The sequence below is a fragment of the Macrobrachium nipponense genome, chromosome 1 (assembly GCF_015104395.2).
Source record: "Macrobrachium nipponense isolate FS-2020 chromosome 1, ASM1510439v2, whole genome shotgun sequence".
In the NCBI taxonomy this organism is placed as follows: Eukaryota; Metazoa; Arthropoda; class Malacostraca; order Decapoda; family Palaemonidae; genus Macrobrachium; species Macrobrachium nipponense.
This window is the reverse complement of record NC_087200.1, coordinates 84,695,547-84,719,657: the sequence shown is the minus strand read 5'-3', so window position 1 is coordinate 84,719,657 and position 24,111 is coordinate 84,695,547. Positions and strand designations below refer to the sequence as shown.

The 24,111-nt window shown below is 45.9% G+C and overlaps 1 protein-coding gene across 6 annotated transcripts in view; it reads left to right on the top strand.

The window, feature by feature from the left end:
• LOC135219424 (uncharacterized) overlaps nucleotides 1–24,111 on the top strand; it is a 913,425-nt gene that overhangs the window by 700,936 nt on the left and 188,378 nt on the right. For all 6 annotated transcript variants that reach the window (XM_064256195.1, XM_064256199.1, XM_064256198.1 and 3 more), the window contains exons 21-23: nucleotides 5,719–5,865; nucleotides 7,107–7,249; nucleotides 8,106–8,303. In XM_064256195.1, coding sequence (XP_064112265.1) covers nucleotides 5,719–5,865; nucleotides 7,107–7,249; nucleotides 8,106–8,303 — 488 coding nt within the window. The remainder of the gene's footprint in view (nucleotides 1–5,718; nucleotides 5,866–7,106; nucleotides 7,250–8,105; nucleotides 8,304–24,111) is intronic.

Here is a 24,111-nt window from a genome sequence, read left to right as displayed (position 1 = left end):
AAGGATGTCAGTAATTGTCCAGCTCAAGAGGTTCCAAGCGCTGTAAGTCATCCTGAGGAAGCTTTTGACGTGTGTTGCACAGGCGGCGAGCGTCCAACAGTAAGTTACCTCAAGGTTCGACAAGACAGCAAGCGTCAAAAGATTGGACGCCAGGACGCCTGAGTAGCTGGACGCCAGGACGTCATGTGTCAAGAGGTTGGACGCCAGGACACTGAGCGTCAAGAGTTTGGACGCCAGGATGCCAGGCGTCAAGAAGTTGGACTCCAGGACGCCAGGCGTCAAGAAGTTGGATGCCAGGACGCCGAGCGTCAAGAGTTTGGACAAAGGACGCCAGGCGACAAGAGGTTGGACGCTAGGACACCGAGCGTCAAGAGTTTGGACGCCAGGACGCCAGGCGTCAAGAGGTTGGACACCAGGACGCCGAGCGTCAAGAGTTTCGACTCCAGGGCACCAGGCGTCAAGAAGATAATAAGGAGATGACAATGAGGAAGCAGGACGTCGCTACTTCGGTTTTAGGACAATCAGAAGAAGGGAACGATGATATCCCCCCTTCTCCTGTTAATCCTGTAGATGACATTTCTGACAAAGAGGATCGGAAGGAACAGCACCCCTCGTCGGACCTAAAAAGACTCATGAGGGTCTTTACAGAAGTTTTTCCGGAGAACTTTATTCCGTCTGCCCCTCGTGCCCCGCCTTCAGAATTTACTCTAGGGAAGGCATCAAAGAAGGCCATATTTACGAAGATGGTTCTGTCCCGCTCGTCCAAGAGAGCGTTGAAAGTCATGAGGGATTGGATGGAGACTAAGAAGGACCAAGGAAAGACAGTATTCTCGTTGCCTCTGGCCAGATTAGCGTCTAGATCGAGTATCTGGTATGAAACTGGAGAAGCTCTCGGCCTGGGAGTTCCTGCCTCTTCCCAGGGGGACTTCTCGAGTCTGGTGGACGCCTCTCGTCAGGTGGCCATGGGAAAGACTAAGGTTTCTTGGTCAACATCAGAGATGGACCACCTCCTCAAAGGAATATTCAGAGCCTTTGAGGTCTTTAACTACCTGGACTGGACTCTGGGAGCCTTGGGAAAGAAGATAGAGTCTTTCAAGACCGCTGACACCGAAGAGCTGGTACATCTGATGTCATGTATAGACAAAGCACTTAGGGGTGGTTCCAACGAGTTAGCGGCACTTTTCTCGGCAGGAATTCTTAAGAAAAGAGCCCAAATTTGTTCTTTCCTTGCTAATGGGGTCACGCCCATTCAGAAATCGGAACTGCTTTATGCGCCTCTTTCCGCACACCTTTTCCCACAAGAGTTGGTGAAAGAGGTCTCTTCTGTCTTAGCCCAAAAGGCCACGCAGGACTTAATAACGAAGAGAGCGAGGAAAGTTCTACCAGCGAGCTTCATAACACAAAAAAGCAAGGAAGAAGCTCCTGTGTCTCGGGTTTCTCAGCCCTTTCGGGGTAAAGCCCTCGATAGAGGTAACACTAGACCTACGGGAAATAGGTCAAAGGAGAGAGGCTCCAGACAAGGACGAAGCAGGGTCTGACGACACTCTTCTTCAGACAGCAGTAGGAGCCAGACTGTCCAACTTCTGGCAACTATGGGAGAAGAGAGGAGCAGACCTTTGGTCCATTCAACTGCTCAAGGAGGAGTACAAGATTCCTTTCCTGAGAAAACCTCCTTTAGCAGTAAAACCAATAGATCTTTCGGCCAGATACAGAGAGGAATCCAAGGTGCAGGCGATACAACAGCAAGTTTCTCTGTTGTTGCAGAAGGAAGCAATAGAGAAGGTTCAAAATCTGGAGTCACCAGGTTTTTACAATCGATTATTCCTGGTCCCAAAGAGCTCGGGGGGATGGAGACCAGTTCTGGACGTGAGTGCTCTAACGTTTTTGTACAAAAAACAAAGTTCACAATGGAGACGACGAAATCAGTCCTAGCAGCAGTCAGACAGGACAACTGGATGGTCTCTCTGGATCTTCAGGATGCGTATTTTCACATCCCTATCCACCCGAGCTCCAAGTACCAGTTTCGGGTTCTTTGCTTCGGCCTAAGCACCGCTCCTCAAATTTTCACGAGGCTGATGAACAACGTAGCGGGAATGCTACACACGAGAGGTATCAGGCCCTCACTGTATCTGGATGACTGGCTCCTCAGAGCTCCTTCCTACACTCGCTGCCTGGAGGATCTTCAGACAACAATTCGTTTATCAGAGGAACTAGGCCTTCTGGTAAACAAGCAGAAGTCGCAACTGACCCCATCCCAAGAGATCCTGTACCTGGGTATGAGGATTCAGAGTCAGACTTTTCGGGAATTTCCGTCTGCGTCAGGGACGGAACAAGCCTTAATAAAACTGCAGGACTTCCTAGGGAAACGGACGTGCTCTGCGAGGGAATGGATGAGTCTGCTGGGGACCCTTTCCTTACTAGAGCAGTTTGTCTCCCTGGGAAGACTAAACCTTTGCCCACTTCAGTTCCACCTCAGTCGGCACTGGGACAAGGGGAAGGAACTGGAGACAAAGTGCATTCCTGTGTCGGAGACGATGAAACAATATTTACGCTGGTGGAACGACCACGTCAAGCTTCAGGAAGGCCTTTCCCTAAAGCAGAGGAACCCAGACCTAGTGTTGTTTTCCGACGCCTCGGACTCGGGGTGGGGGGCAACACTATGAAAGTTGGAGGTCTCAGGCTCCTGGACCAGAGGACAAAAGAGGTTCCACATAAATCAAAAGGAGCTGACTGCCATCTTTTTGGCCCTCAAAGAGTTCGAAAGCTCAGTTCAGAACAGGGTTGTGCAGGTCAACTCCGACAACATGACGGCGTTGGCCTATATCAACAAGCCAGGCGGAACCCACTCCAGGTTCCTGTACGAGACCTCGAGAGAACTCCTTCTCTGGGCGAAAGAGAAGAACGTGAGTTTAGTCACACGCTTTATTCAAGGGGAAAGGAAGGGGAAAGGAATGTCGGGGCAGACATCCTGAGCAGGAAAGGTCAAGTCTTGGCAACGGAATGGACTCTACATCAGGGTGTCTGCAAGAGCTTGTGGCAGATTTTGGGGCGTCCATGCATAGACCTCTTCGCCACAGCACAAACGAAGAGGCTGGAGACTTACTGTTCTCCCGTACCAGATCCCGAAGCGACTTACATAGATGCGTTCCTCATGGATTGGTCGCATTTAGACGTGTACGCTTTCCCTCCTTTCAAGATAGTACACAAAGTTCTACAGAAGTTCTTGTCTCACGAGGGCATCAGAATAACTCTAGTGGTCCCTTTTTGGCCGACAAGAGAATGGTTCACAGAGGTACTGGAATGGATGGTGGATATCCCCAGAAGTCTCCCTATGAGAGTAGATCTACTCAAACAACCCCACTTGGAAAGGTATCACCAAAACCTCCAAGCTTTACAAGTAACTGCCTTCAAACTATCGAAAAACTCACATGAGCTAGAGGTTTTTCGAAGGAGGCAGCTAGAGCTATTGCAAGAGCAAGGAGGTCATCCACCATTAAGGTATACTAATCCAAGTGGGAGTTATTTAGAGGATGGTGCAAGGACAACTCTGTTTCCTCTTCCAGTATCTCTGTGACCCAGATAGCTGACTTCCTTCTATACCTTAAGAGGAGACGTAACTTTTTGACCTCAACCATTAAGGGATACAGAAGCATGTTGGCAGCTGTCTTCAGACACAGGAACTTAGACTTGTCTGACAATAAAGATCTCCAAGACCTTCTCAGATCCTTCGAAACCACTAAGGAGAGACTACAGTCCTCACCAGCTTGGAATCTAGACGAAGTCCTGAAGTTTCTCATGAGTGATAGGTTCGAGCCTTTGCATAAAACATCATTAAAAGACCTCACCATGAAAACTCTTTTCTTAGTCAGTTTGGCTACAGCAAAAAGAGTCAGTGAAATTCATGCCTTCAGCAAAACTGTAGGTTTTAGACATGGCAAGGCTATCTGCTCTCTACAGCTGGGGTTTCTAGCAAAGAATGAGCGCCCATCTCAATCCTGGCCCAAAGCGTTCGAGATTCCGAATCTATCGGATATCGCAGGTGAAGAATTAGAGAGAGTCCTGTGTCCGGTAAGAGCTCTTAAGTATTACCTGGAAAGGACAAAGGATTTACGTGGCAAGTCAGAGGCGCTTTGGTGCTCAGTTAAAAAGCCCTCTCTGCAAATGTCAAAGAATGCGCTATCCTTTTTTATCAGACAGTTGATAAGGGAAGCTCATTCGGAATGTATTGAGGAGGATCTCGAGCTGCTGAAAGTCAAAACACACGAGGTTAGGGCGGTAGCAACCTCTGTAGCCTTTAAGCAAAATAGGTCCCTTCAGAGTATCCTGGACACGACTTTCTGGAGAAGCAAATCAGTGTTTGCCTCGCACTACTTGAAGCAAGTGCAAACCCTTTATGAAAACTGCTACACGCTGGGGCCATTTGTAGCAGCTAATTCAGTAGTGGGAGAAGGGACTACCCCTGCAACCCCATAACCCAATATCCTTTTTCTTTCCTTGGAACTATTGAATTTTTATGGTTGTTTGGGGAGATTGGACGCAGTCTTCCACAATCATTGATTTTCAGTCAGGTGGTCATTTTGTTCCTTGTTAGCGCCCGGAACAAGGGTATTGTAGGAGGTCTAGTCACATAGAGGTTATACACCGGTTGACAGGATATCATTGAAGTCAGCTTCCTTATCAGGTAGGAACCTTAAGTTGGTTTATTAACCCTTATGTCAATTCTAACAATGATAGCTGTCTCTGACCCGCCACCAAAGGTGTCAATCAGCTATATATATAACTACCAGGTGAGTTAGATGTTTAAAAATGTTATTTTCATGATAAAATAAATTTTTGAACATACTCACCTGGTAGTTATATATAATTTAATTCCCACCCTCCTCCCCTCTAGAGACTAGGGGCATGGAAGATCTGAGGAATAGTTGGAATGGTTCCAGGTACCTGGGTAGAGGGTGCACAGGTGGTACACCTGACTACCCAATCGGCGATTGCCGCAAATTTTGAAATTCTGCCGTGACGTCAGGGACGTAAGCTATATATATAACTACCAGGTTAGTATGGTCAAAAATTTATTTTATTATGAAAATAACATTTTGCATCTCCCCAAAAGAGTCCTTTTAATCTCTTTAGTAGTTAGTATGCCATCACCTTCCAGTTCACATTTTCTGCACTCAACTAGTTTAACCAGAACACTAAGCTGATTAGCAGCTCTCCTAGGCTGTCCAGAAGGATTAGATTTTTTATTAACGTGACTAGGAGCCAATTGGTTACTTAGCAGTGGGACCTACAGCTTATTGTGGGATCCGAACCACATTATATCGAGAAATGAATTTCTAATCACCAGAAATAAATTCCTCTGGGTCCGCCTTGGGGGCAGCAGGGAGCAAACTCAGGCTACCAATTGATAGGCTAGTACACAACCCACTCATCCAATGTGGAACTTTTTTCTGCATTCAGAAGATTTTGCTAGGTGTGGAGTATGTTAAGTAAATAATTTTAAATTTCCATGGAGAAAGTTTTGCACTCTGAAAAAGTTTTGTTCATACTATCTTTATGATCTTTTTAAGAATGCCAAGAACTACAGAATTGTATGGGAGTTTGGATTGTTTATATTTATCTAACTGAACACAGTATTAAAGCCTGTATTCTGTTTTATGTTCACATAATATATTTTACCTTTATCTTGTAATCTTGTAACAAACTATGTTGCTTCTCTAGGTGCCCTACTGGATATAAATTAGCTGAAGACCTTTACCGTTGTTTGGATATTGACGAATGTGAAAAATCTCCATGTGAACACGAATGCGTCAACACTCTTGGGTCCTTTTATTGTAGTTGCAGATCTGGCTACAAACCTAGACCAGAGTAAGTTTCACTGTGAATGAGGGATGCTTTTGCATTATTTTAAAGGTGTAAGATCATGAACAAAATTCAGGGAAAATTCCAAAATTCTTTTTGGACATGGTAGGTTTTTATTGTTTCTTTTAAACAGTACAAATGTGGTTAGGTTTTTATTGTTTTTCTTTTAAACAGTTACAAATGTTTTGGTTACTGCCATATCCTTTTAAACAGTTACAACTGTTTAGTTTTACTGCATATCTTTTAAACAGTACAAATGTTGGTTACTGCATATCTTTTAAACAGTACAACTGTTGGTTACTGCATAATTTATGTAGGTATCTTTTATCATATTTTTATTTCTACATGAACCCTATTGGATTAAATAAAGTAAGTGAATGGAAACTTGTTCAATAAAATGTAAATTTTTCATTAATGAGAAAAAGCATTTTCGTTATGGCATACAAAGCTTGAGTACATTGGTAACACCATTTTATGATTTAAATACAAGGTAGTATATGAAAATTGTTTAGAATTATCTGAAAATCACACAGGACCATGTAATCTGATAGTACAGTAGCACCACTTCTGGATGAATTAAGTAAACTCGACTGAAATTTGTGGTTAATCATGGTTGCAAATACATGGGTAATTTTAAGTTTGTATAAAAAGCATGCTAAAAGTGTATTAGAATTATTAGATGTCAAATGTTTTTATTTCCTTTAACCAAATAATTTGCAATATGACCAACCCCATCCTAACTATCTATAAAGGGAATTTATAATATGGTACATATTTTCAATTTTTCATTGTTGTAATTTATTTGGTAATAGCTGTGTCTCTGCAACTCCATGGGTTTCAGGGTTTTAAAGGTTCTGATTACTTGGAGCTCATTTTGGCTTACGCTGGGTCATTGGTTTTCTAGCTTTTATTGGAATCATAGCCCTTTTTTTTGTAGCACTTAGAATTTGACCTGCTACTCCATGCTACATTTCATAGTTCAAAAGAATTTTTAAAAGTTAATTTATGAATTGCCATATATTTCAAGAGCTTTATGTAATTATTCTTTGATTGCAGAAATTCACAAGGGAAAATATTCAGATATAATTGCATTGTACTAACAGTTTAGGTTTCATAACCCCTGAGGAAGTATGCTACAACCCTCATTGCAGACTTTATAAAGGAAATTAAAGATTTGATTGTTAAAATTCAGAATTTTCATAACTTTATTCCAGTAGTAACCATTTTTATTTCTGTTTAATCATCAGTGCAGCCCACAGTTGTTGGGATGTGAATGAATGTGATGAAGGCAATGCAGGTTGTGCTCAAGACTGTTTCAACACTGTTGGTTCTTATCACTGTGGATGTTCAAGAAACTTCATACTTGGAGAAGATAGTCACTCTTGTGAAGGTTGGTAGTATTATGGGACTGTTTTTGTTTTAACCAAGGAATCATTTCAGTCATCTGAAAGGAAAGAGCTGTCATTTAACTGTCAGTTTTTGTCAGTCCAAATCATTTTTCTACAAGCCTTTGATTTTGTTTTTAGAAATTGTTACATTTATATTTTATTACATAACTAAATTATTTGATATAGTATTATCAGTAGGAATAGTAATTTGTTTTGAGAAGCTTGCTTGTAAAATTTGAAATGTGGAATCAGAGGAATTTATTGCTGGTGATTGAATTTCATTTCTCAATACAATGTGGTTCAAATCCCACAATAAGCTGTAGGTCCCTTTGCTAGGTGACCAATTGGTTCATAGCCACGTAAAAATATCTAATCCTTCGGGCCAGCCCTAGGAGAGCTGTTAATCAGCTTAGAAGTCTGGTAAAACTAAGATATACTTAACCACAGAAATTCTTATTCTTAAAAGTTTGCCCTATAGTATATAGTTGGATATAACAATTTCATTCTCCTTTAATTGCAGCTGGTGTTAACAGCATTTCTGTGTCAAAATCATGATGAATTCTCTGTAGAACAACAGTTTTAAAGTATGGAGCTATTCCAATTTTCTTGTATATTTTTAGATTCCTTTTAATAAGTTTGATTTTGGTTGTGCTTGATAAGTAGAATATGTAATTGTTTGGAAGTATGAGTTGCACATCTGTTAATAAGATTGGTTTTGCAGTTATGTATCCTCTTTACTTGACAAATCACTGTTCAGTAGAATGGTAGTAGTACTGGGTGCAAAACAATTAGCTGTATGGGTTGTGGGCATACAGTGATCAACAAGTCTTAATGGTCTGATGTTTGTATGGATTACAGCAAAGCCAGTATTTTGCCCTGTTATTGTGGCCCCACTAAATGGAGACATGGTATGTACACATGATTTGGAAGGAGGAGCTTATCCTATGGGTACGACTTGTATGTTCTCTTGCGCAAAAGGAGCAGCATTACATGGCAGCATGAATACCACTTGTCTCGCTACTGGTTCTTGGTCCAAAAGTCCTGCTACTTGCCAAGGTGAGTGCTTTTATCATAGCAGTATGTTTATTCAGTAGATCTCCTAATTACAAAAGAAGAGCTTGCTGTTATCTCAGTTCTTGGCTGTGAATTGCACTGTCAGTGGTACAGTTTATAATATGATGTCACACAGTAACTGGTTTCCATATTTAGTAGTACTAACAACTGTACCCATCCTTTGGATGTGTTATCGAATGCACATTCACTTCTAAATGACTTGTATGCACATCTTTCCCCAATCAGTGCTACTGTGTCACTAACCAGCCCAGTCAGGAACAGACAGCAGAAATTGCCTTTTATATTATACTATATAGAAGATTAGTCAAGAATTGTAATGGGTACTACGTATGATGTACTTAGAGATTACTGTACATTAATCTCCAGATGATTATCCTTTCCACCACAATTTGCAATTTTTTAAGGTTGAATAAGCAGTACAGTGGGCCCCCCGTATTCGCGTTCTCTGGATTCACGGACTCACACATTCGCGGATTTCTCTCGGGAACGTTTCCCCGCATTATTCGCGGAAAATTCGCTCATTCGCGGTATTTTTCTATAAGAAATATCCACAAATTCCTGGTTTTTTTTATCAATTTCATCATAAAATGCACTTTTTGTGATAAAACTATTAAAAAAACCAAGTATGAACATTTTTAGTGGTTTTTCTTGAGTTTTAACTAACAAAATAGGCTGATTTAGCATTTTTATAGGGGTTCCAAACATTCGCGGGTTCTAACCATTCACGGGGGGGTCTGGTACGCATCCCCCGCGAATACGGGGGGACCACTGTATATACTGTTAATCATTCAAAATTACAAAAGTGTGCATAAAACCACCCTACATGGATTGATGTGTGGAGTTAATATTGAGTGCTCCATAGTGGGAATGAAAAGAATGCTGATCAGCCTAGCAATTTAAGGCAAGCGCTATACATATGCTGTTTGGTTCATTGAGAAAGTTGTACTGATTGCCATACATATTGATGTTTGGGGAGGGAAAGGGTTATTGGAGAATAGTGATAATACACAGTAGTAATGTCATGACTATACTAGAGTGAGTTTTTTTGAAATTCACATGCTCAATTCACCTTCAGTTCAGTTGTCTTCCTTTTAGTTAATTTATGGGGTCTGCTATAGTGTAATGTAAGTTGTTGCTTATATTGGTGTTCCTTATGTTTTTCTAAGGCTCATATTTACATGTTGTCCTTGCGTGTTTGCTGTTAACACAGCTGCTTCCCAAGTTGTAGAACTTCTTGACCATGAAAACAATGCTTGCAACTTTAGAGAGTTAAAAAGGAGCTGGTTTCACTATCATGTTATTGCTTAATGTGATGTGCAAAAGACAACCTTGTGAGATCTATTGCAAGTGAAGGATAGGCTGTGATCTTACATGCAAGAATAATGACAGCAGAAAACAGCAAGATGTTTTATTTTAGATAAAGTTAGCATTAATGTTACGAAGATGAAATTATGAAAAAAATTTTGTGAATCAACCTTTAGGAATGTTGTCTGACATTGTGTGGTTAAAAAGAATTTCATTATTTTACAGTTTGTGCATGAGACTTACCTGTCAGATATATATATATAGCTGTATTCTCCGAAGTCCGACAGAATTTCAAAACTTACGACACACGTAGTGGGAGGCCAGGTGGTTAGTACCCATTCCCGCCGCTGGGAGGCGGGTATCAGGAACCATTCCCATTTTCTATTCAGATTTTCTCTGTCGCTGGTACTGTCAACACCTGTTTTCAGTACCTCCGCCTTTGGATTTTGTAAACTTCGTTGTCACATAAGTATCCTGATTGTCTTTTGGTTTTTGACTTTGGATTTGTGGCTAGGCACACGCTATTGTGGACTGTTTTGATTTTGGCTTTGATTTTTCCTTGAACTAAGATGTCTGGTTCTAGTTCTGCTAGTGTCAGAGTATGTTGTATGGAAGAGTGTAAGGTGAGTCTACCGAAGGCTTCGGTAGATCCCCACACTGTATGCATGAGTTGTAGGGAACATGTGTGTTTAATAAATGACCGATGTAAGGCGTGTGAAAGTTTGTCTGATTCAGGTTGGAAGACGTATGATTCCTATGTACACAAGTTAGAGCGTGACAGGATCAGGAGGTCTTCCTCCAGGAGTGTATCAAGCAGTAGACGTCAGGGCAGTAATATTTCTCCTGCTAACCCTCCAGTAGACTTTGCTACCCCTAACCCTGTGGTGTTGCCTTCGGGCCCTGAGATTGTGTCTGTGGAGGGTAATGCCCTTTCTGTGATTTTGGATTCCCTCCGTAATCTAGAATCCAAAGTGCTCGCCTTGGAGACTGGTGCAGTGAAGTGCAGTGATAGTGCCCCTAGTGTTGTGGAGGGGGCGTCAGATCGGCCCTATAATGCCTCTAGGCCTGGACCTCTGTCGGACTCCCAGGAATCGGGGAGTGGGCAAGTCGAAAGCCGAAGGAGGGTTATGGGGCTCCCCACCGATCTGGCGTCCCTTCGGCAGTAACTGTTGACGCTTCCCAGGCTGCCAAGGAGCGTGCTCGTGCACGTATCCTGAAGGATTGCTTCTCGTCCTCCGAAGCGTCCCCCCCGTGCAAGGGGTGAAGCTCTCGGGAGGACTCTCGCCCCTTGAAAAGAAGCTTCAGAGAGGAGGACGCTTCTTGTCCTTTTTCTCCAGATGTTTTGCGGTCTTCTCCGGATTTTGACGCTTTTCCACCGCAGAAGAGGACCAGGACGTCATCCGAGGATGACGCTGTTGAGCGCCCCAGTCGCTCCAGGGAGAGAGCTGTTGCTGTTCCTGTGAGAAGGAAGAAGGCGTCCCCTGAGAAGGAGTCTTCTCCTACCAAGAAGATGCTCCTTTCTATGCAGCAACAATTAGCTTCGTTGCTGGCGGAGAGAGGCAGAGCCGCGTTGTCGTAGGAAGGATGCCAGACTGCCTATCAAGAGGTCCAGGCAGTCCCCCTCGCCTTCTCCTCGCTCGTCTCTTTCGCCTGTTTCGTCGCCCTCTGGATTTCGTTCGGCACCCCAGCGTTTCTAGAGGGCGCGATGAGCGTCTCCCCAAACTCTCGTCTGTCGAGAGGGAGGAAGACCTTCACGCTCATCGAAGCAAGGATCGTCTTCCTTCTTGCCAAGATGCTCCTCTCACATCCCTTCGTGACGCTCTGTATGCTGCTAAGCATGACGCTCGGACTGCTGCGAGGCAGGACGCTCCTCAAGCTGCTAAGCTTGACGCTTCTCAACCTACTACTTTTCGTCAAATGGATCGTCAGGACGCCTGTCGGGACGCTCGTCGGACTGCTCGTCAGGACGCCCAGCTGGACGCTTTTCGGGACGCTTGTCGGGACACTTGTCTGGACGCTCGCCGACGCCTGGACGCTCATCAGGATGCTCGCCGGCATCAGGACGCTCGTCAAGACGCTCATCAAGACTTTTCCTTCGCAGTTCTGCCAGACACTTCGGAGGCTGTTGTGAAAGATGTTCAGCCTTGTGCGGAGAGTTCTTCTTCGAAGCGTAGATCCCTCTTGAGAGTTGGGCCTAAAGGTCTTAGACCTCTCCATTCTGTGGATTCGTCTGTTGCTCCTGTGGAAGAGGGAGAAGTAAGCAGTTCGACGGAGGCAGCAGATGAAGGGCAGCCTTCGACATCGTCTTCATCAGACTACCAGGTCATGGCCCGCCTTCTTCGTGCTTCGTTTGGAGACAAGTTCCAACCCTCAGCCCCTCGCTCTCCTCCTTCACAGTTATCCTCTTCCAAATCCAGTAAATCGCCAGGATTTGTGAAAATGAAGACTTCCCTTTCTACGAAGAGAGCCTTCAAGAAGGTCCATGACTGGATGGATTCGAGAAAGTCCCAAGGCAAGACTTCTTTTGCCCTGCCTCCGTCGAGACTCATTGGCAAAGCAGGGATGTGGTATGAGACAGGAGAGGACGTTGGGTTGAGAGTTCCTTCCTCTGCCCAATGCGACTTTGCCAGCCTAGTTGACGCTCCGAGGAGGTCTCTCCTTTGTTCGGCGAAGGTGTCGTGGACGCCTTCTGAATTGGACCACCATCTAAAGGGACTGTTTTGGACGATGGAAGTTTTTAACTTTTTGGACTGGTGTTTGGGAGTCTTGGATGTACAGTCACGGAGTCCAGACTCGATTAGTCTGGGGGAGCTGTCCAGCGTTCTGGTGTGTATGGACAAGGCCGTCAGGGATGGTTTGGAGGAGCTGGCTTTGCACTTTTGTACAGGGCTCTTGAAAAAGAGAGCTTTGTACTGCAACTTTACGGTGAAGTCTGTTTCTCCCTCTCAGAGGGCAGAGTTGCTGTTCGCCCCTCTTTCGAGCCATCTCTTCCCCCAGTCTATGATCAAAGATCTAGCCGTCAGCCTGCAGGAGAAGGCTACTCAAGACCTTCTGGCCCAGTCTTCCAGACGTCCGGCAGTCCCTTCGACTTCTACGCTGGGGCAAGCTTCCAAGAAGCTGAAGCCCTTTCGAGGGGGAGCTTCCTCGAGATCGTCTCCTCGAGTAAGAGGTCTTCCCAGAGGCAGAGCCCCTTCCAAGGACAGGGGTAAAAAGTGAGACGTCAGTCCTTCAGACACCAGTCGGAGCCAGGCTTCGTTGATTTGCAAGAGCCTGGAGAGAGAGAAAGAGAGATGGACAGCTGGTCCCTCGATGTCATCGAGCGAGGATACAAGATCCCTTTCCTCAAACTGCCTCCGCTGTGCACGACACCCAGGGATCTGTCACCCTCTTACCATCGGGAGAAGCAGCAGATTCTGTACGATCTGCTCGAGCAAATGCTCGAAAAGAGGGCTGTGGAACAGGTCCTAGATCTGGAATCCCCAGGCTTCTACAACAGGTTGTTCCTGGTGTCGAAACAGTCGGGAGGATGGCGACCAGTATTAGATGTCAGCAGATTGAACCTTTTTGTGGAAAAGCAAAAGTCCAAGATGGAAACGCCTCAGTCAGTTCTAGGAGCCTTAAGACCAGGCGACTGGATGGTGTCCTTAGACCTTCAGGATGCTTATTTTCACGTTCCTATCCATCCTCAGTCGATGAAGTACCTGCGGTTTGTCCTGAAGGGGAAAGTTTTTCAATTCAGGGCTCTTTGCTTCGGGTTAAGCACGGCCCCGATGATCTTCACAATTTTAATGAAGAATGTGGCGAGATGGCTTCATCTTTCGAACATAAGAATCTCTCTATATTTAGACGACTGGCTTATTCGAGCCTCTTCAAAGGCAAAGTGTCTGAAGGACCTTCACACGACGTTGGATTTGGCAAAGTCCCTGGGACTTCTGGTAAACTTAGAAAAGTCCCATCTGATCCCGATGCAGTCCATTGTGTATCTGGGGATTCAGATGGATTCAGTGGCTTTTCGAGCTTTTCCGTCCCAGGAACATCAGCAGCAAGGCTTAGACAAAGTTTCAGCCTTTCTGGGGAAGGAAACATGCTCGGTGAGGGAATGGATGAGTCTGCTGGGGACCATTTCCTCGCTGGAGAAGTTTGTTTCCCTGGGGAGACTGCACCTCAGACCTCTCCAGTTTTTCCTGGCGGAGAACTGGGAAGACAAGGAGGATCTAGATACAATCTTGAGGATCTCGGAAAAAGTAAAGGCTCACCTAAGGTGGTGGCTCGACCCCGTAAAGCTGTCAGAGAGGTTTTCTCTCAAGCTTCAGAGCCCCGACCTAGTGTTGTTTTCCGACGCGTCCACCTCGGGATGGGGAGCAACACTAAGGGGGGAGGAAGTGTCAGGCACCTGGAGAGGGCAACAGGTGTCCTGGCACATAAAAGGGATTTTGACGTAGGAAAAATCTATTTCTGGGCGATTGGCTCGTGTCGCCCTATGAAATATCCTTAAGATCATTATTTCTAGGTAAAATTAATCTAAAATTACCAGAGAAAAACAAAATTAAGAAAATGTCAGTAAAACTGACTCGCTCACTCTATAAAAGAAGTGTTGGTATGTGAATATAGGCGAGTGGGATCACTACCTCGAGTCATTCACCATTTAGACCTTCCAACATAAAATCCCCACCAGAGAGAGCTGATACTAAAGGGTGATGCGGCCGCTACTACTACTACTACCGACGCCACGGACAGCAGCGCCCCTAGCGGTCATCCTTAATCTATGAACATCTTGTCCTGCAGGGTGGGTAAAAGAAAACAGGGTGGGTTTCATAGGCCGACACGAGCCAATCACCCAGAAATAGATTTTTCCTACGTCAAAATCCCTTTTCTGGGCTCAGCTCGTGTCGGCCTATGAAATAGTACCAGAGAAACAGACAAGATGGGAATAAGGACAAATGAAACCCAAATAGTAAAAAAGAGATATATAATAAGTGAATCAGGGACATTACAGTATACAAACAAAGTACTTAAAGCTAAACTTATCCTAAACAATGGTATGATAAAGAAAGCAATCATATAAAGTACTTAAAATTAACTTATATTAGACATAGTAACACATAATGATGTAATGGCAAAACAATAAAGAATGATTCACTTAATTAAGATATTTACAAAATATACAAACACATTGTGTTCTACTCTAGCATAAAAATAAGGGTAGAAACACTGAAGTACATTATATGTACATAACGTGGATGTCCCTAGCAAAAAAATAAGGGACAATCCACCAATATGATTCTAGCGGCTAAGGCTAGAGTATTCTGAGTAGCATGGCAATAGGGTGAGGCATGTTGGACGAGGTAGGTAGAAAGGAGACCTGGATCTATACTACAAAACTACTATGCAGTATCAGGAGAAACAATGTTTCCCGCTGCTACTGCAGAAAATTTTAAAGATTCCAAGGACTTTAGGTAATGACGTTTTTTAAAGACTGTCGGTGATTTCCATCCCCAGTATACTTTTAAGATCCTCAAAGTTCATATGTTGGAAGTAATTAATTGAGGTGGCTACTCCTCTGATGTCATGTGCTTTTGGAAATGAATCAGGATTGGCTTGTTTAATGAAGTAAAGATCTGTTGTCTGATTCCTTTTACTGATAAAGTGCCACCTTTTTCTCTCATAAAGAGAGAACCTGAGGATCTTGAGGATGTACGAGATAGAAAGGCTCTTAAAGTTGATACTGGGCAGAGAGAAGGATCTTGCGGAAGTGGGATGACTTTCCAAGGAGCCCACCTTGCAAGGGGATCCTCATTTTTAGCTAAAAAGCTACGATCCGGGGAAAGTAGAACTTCTCCTGAGGGGAGGAATTCCACATGACCCGCATCTCTGGATAGAGCCGACAGTTCTGAAATTCTGGCTCCTGTAAGCCAGGCTTCATAAAAATAACGTCTTCTAAGAAGCATTATGAATGTGCAAGACGAGTTGTCAGTATCTGAGGCTAGTTTGAGGACATCATTTAAGAACCATGAAACTGCAGTAGGCCTTTGAAAAGGTCCTAAGTCTAGCACAGGCTTTGGAATAGACGTAAAGTAAGATTCTGTTAGGTCTATCTGGAAACCCAACTGAAAGATTTTCTTCAAAGCCGATTTATGAGTAGTAACTAAGTGCTAGGCTGCTAAAGCCTTTTTTCAAACCAAGGACCTGAAAAAGGATATAGCTAAGTTAACTGTCATGGTTGTAGGTTTGATTCTTTCAGGAAGATGCTTAATTTTTTAACAGCTGAGTCATATTGTGTAATAGTTGACTCTCTTTTATCTGATTCTAGGAAGAGGATGTTTTTGTGGATCAATGTTAGCATCTTTGTTAGCCGCAAACTTCATGAAGTCCATAAAGTTAGGGTCTGAAGAATTCCTGAGGAAGCGAACACAGTCCTCATTTGTACTGATTGCGACAGCTTGGGATTGGGAATCCGTTGAGGTCGGAGACCCAATTCCAGAAGCAGAGGATACCAGTTGCTTTTTGGCCAGTCTTGGAGCAAGCAGAGCTATAGTCCCTTGAAAGTCCTCAGCTTGCTCAAGACTTTCAAAAGAAGATTCACTGGAGGAAAAACATAAATTTTCTCCATTGATTCCAATCTAACGACAGGGCGTCCGTGGCTAAGCCAGAGGGTCCCAGGTTTGGGGCCACATAGCAAGGGAGCTGTGGTTCGCTTGTGAGGCGAAGAGATCTACTTGGAGACCTGGGACTCTCCGGCATATCCACTGGAATGACCCGTCGTCCAGGGACCATTCTGATTCCAGAGGGACTGACCGGGACAAAGCGTCTGCTATCACATTTCTTACCCCCGCCAGGTGAGTGGCGGACAGATGCCATCTGTGTTTGTCGCTAGTGCAAAGATGGCTATCATGACATGATTCACGTGTTTGGATTTGGACCCTCCTCTGTTGATGCAATGTACTACCACTGCACTGTCCAAAACTAGTCTTAGATGAGACTTCTTCAGGGGAAGGAGTCTCTTCAGGGTAAGAAATACTGCCATTGCTTCCAGGACGTTTATGTGAAGCTGGCGGAACTGAACTGACCAAGTCCCCTGAACTTGCTTGAATTGAGAATATCCCCCCCATCCGGACAGGGAGGCATCCGTGTGAATGGTTAACACTGGAAGGGGATATTGAAGGGGTACTAATTTGGCAAGGTTCTTCACTTTTGTCCATGGACGGAGCTGATTGCGAAGGATCTGTGGAATTACTGACAACTTGTCTCGAGATTTGGCGTTTGCTCTCGATCGCCAAACTCGATTTATATCTTTCAGCCTTGCTTTCAGGAGGATGTCTGTCACTGAGGCAAACTGAAGAGAACCTAGGACTCTTTCCTGGTTTCTCCTTGATGTTTGTTTGCATTTGAGAAATTGTTTCACAGACTTGGCTATTTCTTTTCTTTTGACCACCGGAATTGACAGATTATGGGAAGACAAATCCCATTGGATTCCTAGCCACTGAAAACGAGACTCCGGAGTGAGTCTGGATTTCGTTTTTGTTTATCTGGAACCCCAGATGTTCCAGAAATTGAACTACCTTCTTTGTGGCTTTGAGACATTCCTCGACCGTTGGTGCCCAGATCAACCAATCGTCGAGGTATGCTGCCACCATTATCCCTTGAATTCTCAACTGTTGAACTACCACTTCTGCTACTTTCGTGAATACCCTGGGGGCTACATTCAGACCGAAGGGCATCACTTTGAATGAGAACGCCTGATTTCCTAGTTTGAAGCCTAGGAAATGACGGAAGTGTCTGGCTATAGGGGATATGATAGTATGCGTCTGTAAGATCGATGGAGGTTGTGACGGCCCCACGGGGAAGTAAGGTCCGTACCTGCGAGATGGTGAGCATTTTGAACTTGTCGCAACGAATAAAGAGTTTAGCTTTGACAAGTCTAAGATTACCCTTCTTTTTGTTGAGCCTTTCTTTGGCACGCTGAATAAGCGACCTTGAAATTTTAGATGCTTGACTCTCGCAATAGCTCCTTTCTGAAGGAGTTCCTCCGCATAATCTGTCATTCCTTTGATGGTTCCTTGATAGAATGATTGATTGGAGGAGGATCTTTGATCCAACTCCAACCCAATCCTTTGGACACGATGCTCTGTGCCCATTTGCTGAACCCCACCTGTGACGGAAGAGGAACAGCCTCCCTCCTACCTGGGGAGCCTCACTGTTGTTGGGCGGGTTGACCTCCGCGCCCTCCTCTGAAGTGTTTACATCTTGGCAGCTCTTCCTGTGCCACGTTGGCGAAAGTGGCCCTCGCCCTGCTACCCCTAGAGAACCTATTAAAGGCTGGGTAGGCCTGGCTTTCGTACATTGAATTGAAGGCCGGCGAGACTGCGTAAGAGGTGGAAGGTTGACTCTGAGGAGACAAACAGGAAGGATGGGTTGCGTCTGCTTTGAAGTAGACGCTGTCCCTGTTGTGTAACTGGGGACGGCCTGAACAAATTGCTGTTGCTGCTGTTGCTTCTGGTAAGGCTGAACCTTCTTCCTGTCTTCTTTAGCTTCTTACCAGCAGCAGGGGCGGTCTCTTGTTTCCTCTTGGAAGAGATGCCCATCTAGCTCTAAGGCTCTGGTTAAGCCTAGCAGCCTCGTGATGCACCTCATTCACAGAGGCCTCTGGGAAGAGGTCCGCACCCCACATGCTGGAAGCTAGGAGTCTATTAGGCTCATGCTTGATAGTTGCCTCCTGCAAGACATGCTTTCGGCAGTTCTTCCTTTAGCTAGGAAGAAGTCAAAAGCATCAGCTTGGACTGTCTGAAGCTGTGATTTAGCCAGAATCTTGAATAAAGGTTCTGTGGCGTAAGACAGGGCAGCCATTTCCGTAATGATCAGGGAGTTAAGGGACCTCCCAAATCTTGTTCGAGCATCAAACTCTGCCTGAATAAGGGTATCAGGCAGTCTTGGAAGCTTCTCGCCAAACTGATCCATTGCGCAGTCTGGCTTAAGCTTACCTATTGAGAACGTGGCAGGCAAGTTCTCCCACAATTCTCCAAAGGCTGGGAAGAGCGGAGAAGTAGATTCCGCTTCCCTCAGCTGTGGCATGGGCTCGTCCTTGAGGACTGCCTGAAAGAGTTGCTTCAACTATTTGGTAGCGAACGGAAGAGAAGCCTCCTCCTCCGTAGCGAAAATAGTGAATGGACTCTTGAATGCTTGGAGTTTGGTGTTGGTACACTACCAATCCTCCAGGCAGTGAAAACCCATTCCCGCTGTGCGTGATCCCTACTATACAGCACAGTCTCTCGGGAGATCTTATCCTCTCTAGTGAGAGCAGCAAGACGGTCCAGCCTAGCATACCCAATGAAAGGCTGAGTCAGTCCGGGAGGATAGAACTCAAAGTCCTCAATCCTTCGAGTTCCACACTCCGGGATAGAAATCATGCCGTCCTTGAAGGGGGCATAGCGGCCACTCTCCATGGGTTATCCATGGAGAAGGCTGGTAGGGATTCGTAGGGAGGTAACTGTAAAACACCAGTACCTGCTACAGGGGGAGCTTGGCTGAGGAGCCTGGTTAAGACAGCAAAGCGGTCCTCGTGCTCTCTAACTCGTTAGAGAGATCTTGAATGGACTGCCCAGACTGTTCGATGGTGTTTGACAGCTGTGCAAACATCTGTTCAAACTTAGAGCCCAGAGAGCCAACCATCTCTCCCACTTGTTGCATCACAACTGCTGAAAAGGTGGTGGGATCAAAGGAGCTCGGTCCCGCCACCCCAACAGGAGTCACCGGAGTAGATCCGGTAGATGCCGGAGAAGGTCGGTTCTTGGCTCGGCCGGAGCGTGAGCCTTCTCCTTAAGAAGGCTTGCTTCTAGAGCTCTTAGCAGTAGGAAGAGCTAGGCTTTGCCTTCACCGCGTCAGCGTAGGAAGTCGTTAGACTTCCTAGCTGAAGAACGACGACTTCTTAGAAGTCGTCTTATGCAGAGTCTTCTGTTCTCTCTGTCCCTTCACCTTCGGGGGTACAGAAAGAGCGGGAGAGCGGGCAGGGATCTCAGATCCCGTAAAGCCTTGGAATGAAGCAGAAGGGACAGGGGAAGAAGATCCAGGAGCACCCAAGGAAAGATCTTGGGCGCCCGACACACCTACCTCAACCAACAAATCCTCTGCCCCTACCGCCATAGGCTCAATATTCAGGTCCAGGTTGGCCACATCTGGACCGGCTCCTGCGTGGAGACGGACCCGAACGCCTGCTGCACCACCTGCTGAATCGAAGCTATGAGAGGGGCTGCCAAGATGGGGTCCACGTAGCCGGTCGACTTGCCACCGGGGAAGATCTGAACGGCCAGCTTCTTGTCAAGAATATACGGCTGGCCCTTGGCGGCGTTCTTCCTGAAGCCGCCCACCCAAGCCTTCAGGGTTGCCAGGGCGACTTCCTTCACGGCGGCAGCCTGAAAGAGAAGGCGATATGAAGCTTCTAACGGCGGAGATAGGGTTGAACGAAGCTTAAAACTAAGTGTTAGTAGTGATAAGAACCAAGAAAGTCTAAGAGTAGACTTACCCCACCCAACAGCTGACTAACGAGGTCGTAGCAGATGGTGCAAGCCTCCGGGTGCCAAACGATCAGTCCGTTGTGGGTGGTGGCACACGGGGCGTGGGTCCTACACTCCTCATGGGGGCAGGGGTCGTAGAGCGTTGCGTTGCAACCTGGGACCTGACAGTTGGTAGCCTGTAAGTGGAGAGATACATGAGTATCAGGTGCACACTTACAGCCTAACAAATGCTCCGCTGCATGCCGGAGCATGTAAGTTAGATTAAACCAGAGCCCCGCCGTAATACGTGTGGTAACTAGGCGGTTGGAGTTGGTCTAAGGCTACACCGGAGACAGGGAAAAAGATTCAACCAGGAGTGGTGAGGAGCCATGAAACCACGACGGAGATAGTACATAAATTAAATTAAATTAAAACTAAATTCACCCGTAATATTAGGGTATATCCGTATATAACGAAGTATAAAATTTTTCCGTCTACTAGAAGAGTGCCCGGGTAAGGAGCGAGCTCTCCTCCGGTAGCGGAAAACAGGATATAGTAGGCAAGCAACAGGCCACTAGTAATGTCCACCCCGCCCACTGGCGGAGCCAGACGGACCTATAACCAAAGAGTTCCCCGGCTTCAGCGGAGGCTCCGTTCGTTACGGTAGGGGAAGGGTGGGACAGAGGCAATAGAGGTGGTCCCGGCGTAACACGGCGGGAGAGAGGGGGGTGGCCTCTCTCTCTCTCTCTCTCTCTCTCTCCTCTCACTCTCTCTCTCTCTCTCTCTCTCTCTCTCTCTCTCCCCCCCCCCCCCCCACCCCCCCCCCCCCCCCCGTCACTACAGCTACCCGCTCGGTAACCCGGTACCGAGACAAGTGGTCGCCCTAAACCCCAGCTGGGATGGAGCTCCAGGCCTCCTCAGAGGGAGAGGGAGGTAGGCTACTGTGGTTGTCATGGCAAACCAAGGAGATCACCAGACCCCTCCTATACCTGGTAGGGAGGGAAGGGGAAGGGTAAGGTGCTAAGGACACGTGATCGCAGGTGGCCTAAGCCGCGATAGCAAACACAACCATAGAGGGGCCACGTGAACCAGACTGTACCAACACATGGCACAAGCACCTAGGCTAGCCTAACACCCTAAATAACACTGATAATACATCGTAAAGGAGGAAAAGACACTTTTAGTAAAAGAGAAAGAAGCCCAGGAGGAGGCAAGCTGTTCCGAAGAACAGTTGACTACTCGGAGCCAGCGGTAGCCAGAAGAGCAAGAGCTGGGATGCTGGGCCAGAAGAAACACGGTATAGTCCTAAATACCAAACTAAGAGAAAATGGTAAAGGGCTGTGTCCTAGCTATAAAAACGATGTAATAAACGATGAACGTAAATATAATAAGCCCATAAGTATAAGATGTCCCAGTATGGGAGACCGGGAAATTTTAACACGAGGCGGCACACAGCCGCCACGAGTCAACCGGGAGACCGTATATGACCTATAAGAAGGAAAATACTGGTCCCTGGAAGACTAAAAAACTGGAAAATACTACTTATGAGGCACTTAACTTAGCCGAAGCAATAGCAGCACGTTCCATCGTAAATGACGAGATAAATCCAAGAAAACACACAGAGAGGAAAAAAAAGCACTCTTTTGTTTTTCTCTGGTAATTTTAGATTAATTTTACCTAGAAATAATGATCTTAAGGATATTTCATAGGCCGACACGAGCTGAGCCCAGAAATCTCAAAGAGTTGGCGGCCATTCATTTGGCTCTCCAGTTCTTTGAAGACCAAGTCTCAAACTGAGTAGTCCAGATCAACTCGGACAATACCACAGCTCTGGCTTACCTCAAGAAACAGGGAGGAACACACTCTCGGTCCCTGTTCGGTCTAGCGAGAGAGATCCTGTTGTGGGCACAAGCACGAGACGTAACGATCCTTACGAGGCTCGTGGCAGGTGTTGAGAACGTCCGTGCAGATCTTCTCAGTTGGCAAGATCAACTGCTGCCGACCAAATGGACTCTTCACCAGGAGGTATGCCAGGAGCTGTGGAGGTTATGGGGACGTCCTCTAGTAGACCTATTCGCTACATCGAGGACGAAGAGACTTCCGCTATACTGCTCCCCTGTTCTCAATCCAGGAGCAGTAGCGATAGATGCCCTTCTCTGGGATTGGACAGGGATGGACCTTTATGCCTTTCACCTGTTCAAGATCTTGGGAGAAGTCATAAGGAAGTTTGCAGTGTCAGAAGGAACGAGAATGACGTTGATCGCCCCGCTTTGGCCTGCGAAAGAATGGTTCACAGAGGTCATGACTTTCTTAGTAGACTTCCCAAGGACGCTACCCTTGAGGACAGATCTACTCAGACAGCCCCACTTCGAGAGGTACCACAAAAACCTCTCCGCTCTGAGTCTGACTGTGTTCAGACTATCGAAAAGTTGGCCAGAGCCAGAGTTTTTTCAAGACCAGTGGCAAGAGCTATTGCCAATGCAAGGAGGAGAGCTTCCTCTCTTGCAGTGTACCAATCGAAGTGGGCCGCTTTCATGAGTTGGTGTAGAAAGAAGGGCATTTCCTCTACCACGACCTCTGTGAACCAAATAGCAGACTTCCTCCTTTATCTAAGGAATGATTTAAAGCTGGCAGTCCCGACAATAAAAGGCTACAGGAGTGTGTTGTCGACAGTCTTTAGACACAGAGGCCTGGACTTAGCTAATAACAAGGACCTTCACGATCTCTTAAGATCCGTTGAGACCACAAAGGTGGCTCAACCTAAGCTGCCTTCCTGGAACTTGGACGTGGTCTTGAAGTTCCTGATGTCCGGTCCGTTCGAACCTCTCCATGCTGCATCTTTGAGGGACGTTACCAGAAAAGCTGTTTTCCTAACTGCTCTGGCGACGGCGAAGAGAGTTAGCGAAATTCAAGCCATCAGCAAGCATGTTGGCTTTAAAGGGCATAATGCCGTTTGTTCATTGAGCCCGACGTTTCTAACCAAAAATGAAAACCCGTCCAACCCTTGGCCCAAGAGCTTTGAGATCAAGGGGATGGCTGAAATTATTGGACGAGAGCCAGAGAGAGTCCTGTGTCCTGTCAGGGCTCTCAAATTTTATTTGCGGAAGACGAAGGAATGTCAAGGTCCTTCAAGCAACTTGTGGTGTTCGGTAAGAAGGCCAGACTTGCCGATGTCTAAGAATTCTCTGGCATTCTTCTTGAGAGACACCATCAAGGAGGCTCATTCATATTGAAAGGACAGTGATCTGAAATTGTTTAAAGTGGATGCTCACGAAGTGAGAGCTATTGCAACCTTGGTAGCTTTCCAAAAGAATATGGCACTCAGTGACATCCTGGGTGCCACCTTTTGGCGGAGCAACTCGGTGTTCGCTTCACACCACCTGCGGGACGTGAAGACGACATACAAGAACTGCTGTTCGCTAGGGCCATACGTTTCCGCAGACACAATTTTGGGGGCAGGAAGTAGCACTCATCCTATCCTGTAGAAAATGGTTAGGAGGAGTTTTTAATTTTATTGTGTTTATGGTTGTTGGGTCGGCCGCCAGAGGCGGACTTCCCAGTCTTTAGCTTAAGATAGGCTACCTTAACTTTTGCTAGGTTTGGTCAGGTGGTGGTTTATTGCTTCGTTGCCCTCATAGTATGGTCAAATGGTCTAGTCGCATTGTGGTCACGCCCCCGTTGACAGATCATCTAGAACTCGCCAGCTATATAGGTTACTACCTTGCTGGAGACTAGTAAAGCAGAAGCAGACTTGTGTGACAGTAATCACGAAGTCAGCTATGCTAACAGGTAAGGAACCAAGATGTCAATCATCTACATGTATTTGTTTCCTAAATCCTATTCTGTCTCTTCCCACCTCCAAAGGTGGGATTCAGCTATATATATATCTGACAGGTAAGTCTCATGAACAAAATTGTATTGTTATGATACAATTAAGTTTGTTCATACTTACCTGGCAGATATATATAATCAAAGTGCCCACCCACCTCCCCTCAGGA